At 40.8% G+C, this 12728-nt stretch overlaps 1 protein-coding gene across 1 annotated transcript; it reads right to left on the bottom strand.

The window, feature by feature from the left end:
• Positions 1–6923: 6923 nt before the first annotated feature.
• On the bottom strand, positions 6924–9570 carry LOC110061748 (fibroblast growth factor receptor 3-like). The gene is given in 4 exon segments (XM_089288263.1): positions 6924–7121; positions 8117–8154; positions 8157–8438; positions 9510–9570. Coding segments are annotated over 4 exon segments (579 nt in total).
• Between the last annotated feature and the right edge of the window lie 3158 nt (positions 9571–12728).

The following is a 12728-nucleotide window of genomic DNA, read 5'->3' as shown; positions in this document are numbered from 1 at the left end:
AGAACGGACTTCAGAAACAAATCTGAAGAGCCGATGAAAATGGACTGAAATGGTGAAACTCACAGAAGATAAACAAGTAGGTCAAAACTTCATTGAATGAATGAGTTGCCAGTAATCGGATACCCGTGTTTGCGCGAAGAACTCTGGGATCGTCAGGGGGCAAACACTGCTAGTCGCTGGAAGGAAATGTATGGCGAAAAGTTGTTTCGAGGTACAAGAAAATGATTTTTGAGAGAGATCAACGCTTTTTCGCCGTCGTTTTTATCGCGAATGGATTTGGGCAATGTTGATATGTGGACTATGTAAGTTTTTGTTTGAATAACCGTGAAATATGTGATAAAACCTACCGATAAACTCCGTTGCTTGCGTGAGGTTTAATTGTGAAATTTACATCGCGTAATGGTCTGAAAATATTACAAAATTAATTAGGTGAAAATCGAGAGGAAATAACCCAGTAAGGCCTTTTAAGTTGTGTACAGGCTACTTTTGGCTTATTTGAAAGCTCAGTCATACAAATAATACCGGAAATAAGCCCGGTCGCGATCATTGTACTGTCTGGGGTTGATTTAATGACAAATGAGTCCGCGTGACTCATGCTGTGTGGCTGCTGTGTTGCTCAAAGCCTTTGTTTTACTTTTACAAGCACGTATTTCAGTGATTTTCCTTTTCTATAACAGATCAAGGGTGGCTCCTTGAATACATCTCTGAGTATTTGTATTTAAAAGTGCCATTTGTGCGTGATTATGCTTTCCAAAGTTTGGTATTGACGGTTGAGTGAAATTGCCCGACACAAAGGGTAGTAGTTCCTTCTGCAATTTTCGATTTCTGTTTTACAGCTTTTTTCTGTCTTTATATTTAACTTCTCGGAGTGTCTTTTCTACCATTTGCTCCGGGTAGCCTCTCGAGATCAGGCGTGTATTGAAATTTTCAATATTCTCTTCAATGTATTTCACAATAAACCTCACGCAAGCAAAAGGGAGTTTAATTTCACTTATTTCACGGTTATTCAAACAAAATCTTACATTTTCCATGTATCAACATTGCCAAAATCCATTTGCGATAAAACAACGGCGAAAAAGCGTTGATCTCTCCCCAAAACCATGTTTTTGGGCGTCAAAACAACTTTTTGCCATACATTTCCTTCTAGCGACTTGCAATGTTTGCCCCCTGACGATCCTAAAGTTCTTTGCGCAAACACGGGTATCCGATTACTGGCAACTCATTCATTGAAACATATGGCAGCGGTAATCTTGTTAAATTATTTAAAAACAAAGGAAATTAAGATGCCTGCCCGTAAAAATCAGACAAATTCTTAATTTCGCGGCAAGGGTCGAAAATTCGATTTCGCTCATATTCTTATGGTAGATAGGCTAGGACATGACAAAAACTACTGGATAGTTTTTTTTGGCAAAATATCCTTTTATTTCAAAGAAATATGCAAATTACCAAATATCATTAAAATCGTCATTTGACGCACCATTTTATTAAACAAGTTTGAGAGCCTCGCATGCAAAACCACATCATTCTTCCGTCTTTAAAACACTCAAATATTTTTATGCAATGTCTAAATGTGTACTGGGTTGATTTTAGGGAATGTTGCGTTATCTTTTTGGGTGCACAATAATTAAATTTCGAAGACATGTATTTCATTCACTTAACAGTACTTCGTGAATATAATTAATTTTCACCACGTACGAAACCTTCAAATGGACCAAGTTTCTGGTGGTTGAATTGCAGAAGGATGGTCTACAGATTCCTGTAAAAAAGTCTTTGGGCAAATCATTGTGAGCGACGCGAGAGCTTTTCAAAGTACGTCAAAAATGTAAATATTTGACCATCCGTCGTTAAATTTCAATTTACGGGTTAGACGTATATTTTAGCATGCGCCACATGACTTGACCTATGTTAAGTTGAAATAGACACAGAGCTGATAATTTCGAAATGTTCTAACCTCATTTGCTGTGAAAGGCAGGTCCAAAGCCGATTTGACGTGTTTCTCTCACCATTCGTCGCACATAAAACAGAAGTTTGCTTTTGTTTACATAATGTCCGATGTACATCGCCAACTGTCAACTTCTTTAACGGTCAAATACCATGAATCTGTGAGCCTCGTTAGACACATATGATCACCACTGCATCTAAGTCAAAAACGGCTAAGTCATTCGTAGATAGTTGCTTGCTTTGCACTACACTAAAATATTATGTTTGATCATCATGGTTTGATGGCTTGAATCCTTGCTTGCAGCGGTTCCTTGTTCGTCACGCAAATCTGTCATCCCATTTTAAGGGGTAGGGGTGGGACAATTTCTATCCTAATACGTAAGGCTCCTTAAGGCTTGGAATCACTGGGAGCACACAATCGTGTCGAGTAGGAAGAGATTAAATTAAGAAATGAAAAGAATGAATAATTTACCATTGCACCCGTTGTTATCTTTTACTCGACCACCGCTACCTACATGCCCCTGCGTAATACTGTAACGCTAAACTCATACCTAGGTCTTTTCGCGCTATGCAATTATTTTTGGTTTACATGTAATACAGTTGGCTACCCTCGGGGAAATGGGTGGTGACCGCTTAATGGGGCTAGCCGCTTAAATAGAGGTTGGTGTACCTTGAATATTTAATTTTTCACTATCGGGCTTTAAATTTCTTGGTGAACATGGAGTCAATTCAATACAATCATGATAGACGTGTGTTTGAATTATCACTCGTCATGCACCTTCAATTTCAGACTCTTATCTGCCATCGCCCTTTCCAAAACAAAGTTCTTAAATTTTGGGTGGCCGCTTAATAGGGGTAAAGACAATAATGAAACCCTTATCGGAATGACCAAATGATGGCCGTGGAGGTAACCGGTCCCGGGGGGGGGGGGGACACTGCCATATATGGGTGATATAGGTATGTGCCGCTGTGAAGGGTATGGTTTTCAAGCAGTTTACCCTAGGATAGGGTATATAAATCAGAGCGTTTGGGTCTAGAGTAGGGTATCATTTTTCACAAAACTGACTGGTTGGTTGAAGATTTTATCTTGAGTAAGGAAACCAGGAATTGCCACTCAAAAATATAAAACAAATCAAATCGGTAAGTTTAAATTTAGGCAAATCAGCCTCAACAGTGTTGATAGATGGGGGGATTTGGGGAGTTTACTCTAGTATAGGGTAGCAAAATTCAGCTGAACTAGCTCTGGTATAGGCTAAGGGTTCCAGGGTCCCAGCGACACATCCCCACCCAGAAATTCCCAAAGTACCCCCCCCCCCACCCCTGGTAACCGGTCAATAGGTGTTTTATTTACAATATTTTACTGACGATAATTTTGGACTGTATTGACAACAGTCCTCTATTTTCTGTTACATACCAATGCCTCGCCGCTAAGCAAACAAAATACGCCAAATAAAATGGCATGGCCAGGGCCATTCACTCACGTAATTACTAATTAAATTTAGTCTGTTTTTCTCACGAATTAGACACGTTGTGATTTCCTATTTTTATTTCAGCTAGTTCTTGCTTCATTAATCTATAATTTTTTTATGGCGATTTTCTTAAAATCCTAGGGAGTACAGACACTAGCTTTATCAGCTGTTGTCTGAAACATCAGAACGTACAACAAACGTGATTTGGACCGAGGCCACGTACACTGTAGAATACGATTAAATAAATACACACATATATTATTATATATATGAAAAAACAGATGAACAATGATTAAATTGCTTCACTTATCCTGAGAGTACTCTATACAAAATAGATCAAAATGTGCAGCATATGCCGTGACAGCATTGCGTGACGAACAATAACGGCTGTAAGATTGTACTGTGCCGACACGCTTATCAGCAATGGTCAGCAATCGATCAAACGCAATATTTTTGTGCAGCGCAAAGCAAGAAACTATCTACAAATGACTCAGCCGTTTTAGACTTAGATGCAGTAATGTTCATATGCGCAGAAAGATGGTCACAGATTCATAGTATTCGACCAATAATAGGTTGACAGTAGGTGATGTGCATAGGACGTTAACCTTGTGTAAACAAAAGCAAACATCTGCTTTATGTGCGACGAATGGTGAGAGAAACACGTCAAATCGGCTTTGGACCTGCTTTTTACAGCAAATAAGGTTAGAACATTTCGAAATTATCAGTTCTGTGTCTATTTCAGCTTAACATAGGTCAAGTCATATGGCCCATGCTAAAATATACGTCTAACCCGTAAATTGAAATTTGACGACGGTGGTCAAATATTTGCATTTTTGACGTACTTTGAAAAGCTCTCGCGTTGCTCACAATCATTTGCCCAAAGAAACTTTTACAGGAATCTGTAGACCATCCTTCTGCGATTCAACCACCAGAAACTTGGTCTATTTGAAGGTTTCGCACTTGGTGAAAATTAATTATATTCACGAAGTACTTTTAAGTGAATGAAATACATGTCTTCGAAATTTAATTATTTTGCACCCAAACACACAACACAACATTCCCTAAAATCAACCCAGTACACATTTAGACATTGCACAAAAATATTTGAGTGTTTTAAAGACGGAAGAATGATGTGGTTTTGCATGCGAGGCTCTCAAACTTGTTTAATAAAATGGTGCGTCAAATGACGATTTTAACGGAATTTGGTAATTTGCATATTTCTTTGAAATAAAAGGATATTTTGCCAAAAAAGCTATCCAGTAGTTTTTGTCAAGCCCTAGCCTATCTACCATAAAAATATGAGCGAAATCGAATTTTCGATCCTTGCCGAGTTATTTTCCATTTTTATGGACAGGGACTCTTAAGAATTGCGAAGCTAAATGACTAGAATGTGTTTTGACTCTGCCAATTTACAGGGGACAGGAGCAGCACGGAAAAGGGCGGGAGGCGGGAGATAAAGGTACGGGAAGCGGGAGAGCAGGTTACGGGAGGCGCGAGGTTCTGACTCCGCGAAGAACTAGTAAAACTACTACTGACATCATGACTAGGGTGCACTCCCAAACAAGAAACATTCCGAATTTATTTGTAAAATGATTCTTGGAGTCCCTGAGGCCAGAATCACATGGTTGGAGATAGTAGCCCTGACTGGCAGCTCCATCATCGTCGTCCATCTGAAGCGCTAGGTATGGATTCTCCTGTAACATAGACAGACATACAGAGACATTAGGTCAAATTCCAAGGCATTTTCTTATCTTCAAGGAATCTTTCTTTCAGTCGGAGTGAAAAAATAAACGCCAAAAACAAAAGACGAGACTGGACTGGAAACAACAAGACGAAGAAATAAAATCAACATGGACGTGAACTGTGGTAAAAAACGTGCAACTGCACAAACAATGTTTAAGTTTTAGACTAATAATAATAATAATAATAATAATAATAATAATAATAAATATTACGTTCTTAAAAGAATGTTAGGAGCAAGACTTTTGGGTCAGTCGGACGACGTTAAACGGAGAGAAAAAGGGAAGATAGTCCTGTACCGTTGTCATGTTTCGCTCCAAGATCTTGCCCCGCCGTTCGTTCAGGGTCATAAAGTGTGGTCTCTGGTCCGGTTCATGAAACCAGCAGTCCCTCATAATAGTGTACAATTCCAACGGACACTTGGCTGGGTTCCCCATCCGCTTTTCTTCACTCAGGTAGTCAAACAGCTGCTCAGTGGGCAGGCCAGGGTAGGGGGTACCTCCAAGAGTAAATGTCAAAATCTACCCTAATTAAGATCAGATATCCGTAACGGTCTCGATTTCCTTTGTTTAAACTTGCAAATTCTCGCACAGAAATCTTCGCTTTTGTTGATTATTTTCGTCTCTTAAGATTTTGCACGTCTTCGCGTGACTAAATTTGAGCGCAAGCGCAAATCGAAGCTAATGAGTTAGTCGCTGCCCTCTTCTGGCACAGAAGGTGTTTGCCGCGGAATTACCGGCGAAATTTTAATCGCTGATATCTGACATGGCAGCCTCTTCAGACGCTCCTTTCCTTTGCTTCAAAGAGTGTTTTTCCATATTCTAGTACAACAAACAGACTTATAAATTACGCATTTAGTTGTTAATGTATAAATATCCGCACTCGGCTCGCCTCGCCGAATGGGCCTGTTCACTATTCCACTATCGTTTCTCCTTTTCTTTTCTCCATCTTTTTCATTTATCTGCTGATTTGGTTTTTTAACTGCTGAATGTTTCACGGCAGACATCGCTTTACCGATGTAAAATTTACAGTGAATATAAACATTGTACATTTCTTGGAAAGCGTTCCTGTAACCTTCTTTGTCACGAGACTCGCCAGGGAGTTCTAAGTTGCGCTTCATTGGTTGGCGGCATGACCCCGTTGACAACCGCTTCAGTGAGGTGAAAAAACTGTGAATTTCTTTCGAGGCCGAAAACTCGAGGTTTATTTTTGCACGAATTACCACTATTCAACTGAATTAACGGGGTATGTAGATTTATCGGATTTTTCCGAAACTTGGCCAGAACATTCCTCAGATATTAGCGCACCAAAATGTATGAGGTTTTTACGAAAGTCGAAATATCTTTCCTGTGACGTCCCACTGAGTAGCAGCAGTCCGAAAATTCTGTATTGTCCAGCTTCAAAAGGGATTTGCTAAGCAACCAACAGAAATATCGAAAAAGCCTCGCACGCTTTGTTAGCCCATCATCTCCCGAGTGATATTGTCCAATCTGCTTTGATGTCCGCGGTAACACAACGGCTGGTAATTCAGTTTAGCAAGTGCGGTCATTTTCGCGTTTAAAGGCTTGCGCTTGCCTACCAAAACAAAACTAGCACAATATTTTGTTATTTTCGGAATCTACAGTTTATTAGCTTTACAATGATATATAGTTAACCGTGGTTTCCTTTAAAGCAGCGCGCAAAGAAAGTATTTTCCGGAAGGCACCTCGTAAAGTCTACAGTAACCTTAATGGAGACAACTGCATGCTTTTTGAAAGCACTGAACTTGAAAACTTACACATCAGTTTTCTCTGTATAAACTCTGTCAAAGAGTGACTCAGGAGCCATCCATTTTACAGGAAGCAAACCTTGCGCCTTCTCCACATAAAGATCATTTTTGTAAATGTCTCTGGCCAAACCAAAGTCAGCTATCTTCATGACATAATCGTCACTGACCAAAATGTTCCTTGCAGCTAAGTCTCTATGAACACACTGAAGAGGAAGATGCGCAGTTTATGTCAGTACAAATTCAATAATCAAATTCTCCTAACTGGTGACGGTCCTAGTCTTTATGTATTGTGTGGAGACTGATTGCATAAATCTTTTTAGGCTCAGGGGAGTAAAACTAGTACGTAACTTACAGTGCTGTAACTATTGAGTATCCAGTTGAAATCCAGAGTGAGTAAATTTCGACATGAAAACTCCTTTTAAAAGAGCAAAACTTTCTCTCGAGACAAAACCAGGGCTACCCGAAAACTGAGAGCAAGGAGAGATAGCAAATTAGAAGGTCAAAAAGGAAATCACGATGTACACAGGATCAACTTCTTCTACCTCATCCTCAAAACTTGCTATATGTAAGTCATATTATACTGTCCAGTTTTACTCCGAGCTACCACTAGGGTGCTTAAGCAAATCACGACGACGACGGCAATGGGAACGTCACCAAACAAAAGGTTTAATGAGCAAAACAATGGCTGTGCACGTGCGTTATAAACCTTTGAACATTTCTTTGCCGTCCTCTGGAAAACAAGAACGTGAAATGACCAAGTTCTGCGTTGCCTGAGGAACGCGAGCGAAGACGGCTAATTTTCCGTTTTTCCACGTGGAATTGAATGCTGTCATTACATATTTAGCATGAGCATGTTTTTAGAGCCATTGGCGAACTGGACAGATCTAGACAGATGCGAATTTCGCTGATAGAATATAAATTCATTTTTTTAGCAGGCGTCGTCCTCGAGGTCGCCGTCCTCGTTGCTTAAGCTCCCTACTACTGCGAAACAAGGCTCACAATGCCCCTTTGAATATCGTTTTTTCCATTTCATATTCAGTCGCAAAGGAAGCTAATCTGAGAGGAAGATAAATCTTTCACGTTTCACGCGCCTTGTCCTGTTTTGGATCCGCTGAGAGATTTGAAAACCAACGGAACAATGTAATTTACATTAATGTTGTCAAGAATCTTAACAAGCGACTTGAAACTTGTTACTTACCTTCTTGGATGCCAGCCGGAATGCCATGCCTCGGCTGACTGATAACCGATCATCACCAGATCAACTTAAGTGAACTCTTTCTCTGGATCATTGGTTGTCTTGATCCAATCGGGTTCGTAAATGTCCCTCTTTGTTCGAAGAAAAGATAGCAAGCTGCCATGAGGGGCAAATTCCATGATCACCATCAGTCGCTTTCCCCGCGTGCAGGCTCCCAGCAGATTGATGATGTTCTTGTGCTGACCAAGGTGGATCAGAATCTTTAGTTCTGAGGCCAAGTCCTTGCACTCCGCTTCAGTAGCACCCTCTGAAAAGGAAAAGGAAGCTCAGAAGATTAGGAGAGAAAGTAACTGACGAGAGAAAAGTGCTACCTGTGTCAAATCGTTCAGAAAAGATCCGTTTGCAACAGGCCCCGTCCACACTAAGCCGGAGAATGTTGAAAACGGAGGTTTCACTCTGAAAACGCATCAAATGTTTTGCGTTCATATTACGCCGGAGTAATTTGAAACGCATTAATCACCGGTCATTTTGGATTTGTGTGTAAACCTCGGGCAGGGAAATAACATGACCATCGCACATTATGGTCTTCGAAAAGCTTCGCTTCAAAATGTTTTCTGTCCGCGCTAAAACGCAAAGCCGGCGTTTTCAAATTCCTTCGGTTTGAAGGGCGTTTTCAAAAAGCTCCGTTTTCGTGACGGATTAGTGTGGACGGTAGGCCTAACCAGAGAAATAAAGCTCCAGTTTCAAATTCCTCTGGCATTGTGTGGACGGGGCCTCAGTAGTCCCTCTTTCGCTTAGTCCGTCGTGCGTGACGCGAAAGAAAACCGCGAGAAAAAAATAACCGCGCGAAATCCTGGAGGCTAGGATTTCGCGCGGCCATTTTTTTCTCGCGGTTTTTTTTTCGCGTCTCGCACGACGGACTAAGCGAAAGAGGGACTACTCGTAGTCTAAAGTAGTCGTTGTAGAATACTCTAGGTTGATGAAAAAAAAAGCTGCATGTACTTGGCTTTAATGAACTTCCCTTTGTACGTTGATGTTGGTAATCCTCCAATACGATAAGTTGCAGAAGAAGTATTATGATAAGTTGCACTCTCCACGCAGGAACTTAATTCATTAGGCATTCAATTTTGCAATAAATCGATGTTAAAAATGGCTTGCATATTAAAAAGATCCGCTGTTGCGTGCGTTCAACTGCCTATACTTTACAAATATCCTTCATTTCAGGCTCAACTTGTAGTTTAATTAACAATCATTATTCTTTCAAAGCCGTTTACTGAAGACACTGTCAGAACTTCAGGAAATCTGAAATGCGATTTTTGTCAACCCAACTTGGCCAGTTTGGGCCCTTTCTTCTCTTATTCTGACCTTTTCAACAAACGTTCGTATTCGAATTTACCGCTTCTTCGGTTGTGTATCATTAATGATGTCCAGGCATTCTGTTCGGTGAAGCCATCCATCATCACTTGATTCTTGAACTTATAACTGAGCTACATGTTTAACAAGGAACCTTAAAATCCCAAACGCTGACCGTCACCTTTCAAGGTTTTCACTGCGACAGGCACCTTTATGTTCTTCCATCTCCCACCAATATCTTCCTACTTGAGGTCCTTGGCTCTTGACGACCTGCGGATCTTTGAGCGTCGTTTGAAGGACTCTGCACTCTTGTCTCGTGGATTGAGGGTTAGGATGTCGAAAGCTTCCGCTCGGACAACTTGTCCGAAGGTCCCAGCGCCGAGGACATCCCCCAGTATGAGTCTCTCCTCTGGGAAGTCCGAGTCTGGGTCGTACGGGAGATCGTTACATTGTTCCAAGAGGCTGCGATCTGGGCCAATTTGAACACAAAAGAATCGTTATCTTGTTTAGAATTAGCTGCAGAAAGAGCATTCCACGAGTTCAAGTTGTAAAGTAATACTGTGTGAGAAGAACAGAATTGACTCAATAGTGTCTTTAGCCCAACTTCAAAGGAGCCTTGGCGCTTCGACAGGATTTCAACCCACGAAATCTGTAGTGCATACATGTCTAGGGATGAGCTAGTAACAGGTAAACCGAGGCACTTGTCTCAATCTATTGTTTTTGTTGTTTACAGCCATCACAGACACTCTAAATACCAAGAAAGAGAATTAAACCATTGACATTGCCTCAGTTATAATTTTTTTAGGCTACGGCCCCTTATGCTCATGTACTTGTGCGATGCTCTATCAACTAAACCTTGAAGCCATCACGTTGGAAGCAGGTCAAACTCCTAATCCATATGTTCTCGTGCGAGAATAGAGTGAGAAGAAATGGCTTATATGAGTGTATGGGTTAACCTTTGAATTTCTGTTTTCGAGACTCCACATTTACTTTATCTGTATATACTCTATCAATACAAATACTAAATATACAATTTTTTCTATACATTTCTTCATTTGCCATTCTATCAATAGTGCGATAAATGACTTTATTTCACTATGCTGACATATTCAAACGATCTTTCGTGTTCCTCACCAAAAAACCATTTTTTTACGTTGTAGCCAGGCCCCGTGTTTCCATCTTACATGGTACATTCAGATTTTTCGTGAAAATACGTCAGTGCATACAGGCCAACAAACAAAAACGGATATATCATAATAATAATAATAATAATAATAATAATAATAACAAAAGCTTTATTTAAAACTGAAAGACCGATCAGCGAAGTCCGGGAGGAAGACGCTGGTATATATACCAGGTAACTAGAAGCTGACGTAGGCACCGGAAGAAAGCGGAAGAGAGGAAGGCCCAGAGAAACATGGCGTTGGATGGTGGAGAAGGAACGAATGGCGATGGGTTGCTATTCTTGGGTAGAGGCAGGGCTAGCGTTGGCTGACAGAGTGTCCCGGAGAAGAAACATTTCCCACTCTCCATACGGAGAAATGGAACTGATGTTGAATTAGAAACTCGTAAATTTGCAGTAAGCTAAATTACAAGTTTCTTTGCAAAATACCTGGTACTCTGATTGCCTCAGGAAGTATATTTCCTTTTGCTCATCGATCTGCTTCTTCTGTCAGCGATACAACACCAAGTAAATTATCAACACGGCAAGCACCACAAGACTCACACCGATGGAAATTCCCACCAGGGCACCTGTACTTAGTGGCGGTTCATCAGACTTTCGGATTGCATTTGATCCTACTACAGAAGAGGGAAAGCAAGCCATGATATAATCACATTGAACACGCACCCGTGATCCATGCCGCTAACCGGGTTGACCATGAAAAAAGAGTTGCATTTCTATGCATGCATGTGGTTATCTTGTCTCCAAAGGTTTTAAAAACCTGGTTTACACTGCGACATAAGCATAATCACAAGCATAAACATAAGCATGACGAACGTGCACACTTAACTTGTTGCATAAGCACAAGGAAAGTGACAGACGCAAGTGCAATGAGCTCCAGAATGAAGCCGCGGAAGTATGGGACGAGCCAAAATGGCTTCACGTTTTCACGGCTTGTGTAACTTCATCGGTGCCTGCGTCAGATACTTTTTCACCCTCGATTTTCTTCATATCACGGCTGTATTTATTTCTGAGATTTCTGAAGACTGTGGGAGAGGGCAAGTTACTGATGTGAAAACTTGCATTTCAAATGACCCTGGCAAGAACACACCTGAATAATGTTCACTTACCAGTGCTAACACCAACCGCTTCTGCAACATCTTTCGGGCAAAGCTTTTTTTATTTGTTTCCTTGAAATCATCTGAGGATTCATCCTAGAGGCAGGGATAATTGCGAACAGTACTCTCAGACGCCATTTTGGACCGTGGAGTAGCATTGGACACTATTAACTTGAATATCCGCTGGCATCAAACACAGATGCTCCTTGGGATTTTGCTTATGCTCACGTTACACCCGGTTTACAAACTTATTTTAGCGACATAGGCATAAGCATAAGCGTAAGAAAATGGAAAAGATTCCTTTTTCTTATGCTTATGGTTATGTCACTCCCGGTTTACACTGCTTATGCTTATGCGTGTGCTTATGCTTATGTTCATGCTTGTACTTATGCTTATGTCACAGTATGAACCAGGCTTTAGTTTCATTAGATATATCGCCCTCTCAGATATTATGTCCTTTCGACAGGGTTTGCTTTTTTTAACTGAGCACATGTGAATTTCAAAGCTTTAAAAATTGCATTAAAATTAAACCCGATAAGGCTGTCGCGTAGGTCAAAAGATGACTAATCCTTTAAATTTTTGCTAACTTAACAGTCCTTGGATTAACTGAAGTATTAATTTCAATGAAGGGGCTAAAGCAATAGCGTTTCGTTTTAATAGCAAAACAGATGTTTTTGTTACATTACGGCCGCCATGCTGGTGCTCTCCGAGAGACACCAACTTCTCGTCTCCGTGCAAAGCTCTTTAAATTTACTTTTAGCCATAGCCCCCTGGGGATGCTGGGGCCGGGAGCTCCATAAAGCCCCGTGCATACGTATCCGAATATTTTTGAATCCGCAACTTTTTCTTTCCGGATACGGCTTCCGTCCACACGCATCCGGCGAATTCCACAGCGAATCCGGATATTTTTAATCGGCTCTCCAGAGTGGAAAAATAAATCGCAACGAATCCGATAACGTGTGGACTTTGAATCCGGATATTT

This window comes from Orbicella faveolata, unplaced genomic scaffold (genome assembly GCF_042242905.1).
Source record: "Orbicella faveolata isolate gen_17 unplaced genomic scaffold, um_ofav_v1 contig_1, whole genome shotgun sequence".
NCBI classification, from domain to species: domain Eukaryota; kingdom Metazoa; phylum Cnidaria; class Anthozoa; order Scleractinia; family Merulinidae; genus Orbicella; species Orbicella faveolata.
The sequence above is the reverse complement of the archived record's forward strand: the minus strand, read 5'-3'. Positions and strand labels throughout refer to the sequence as shown.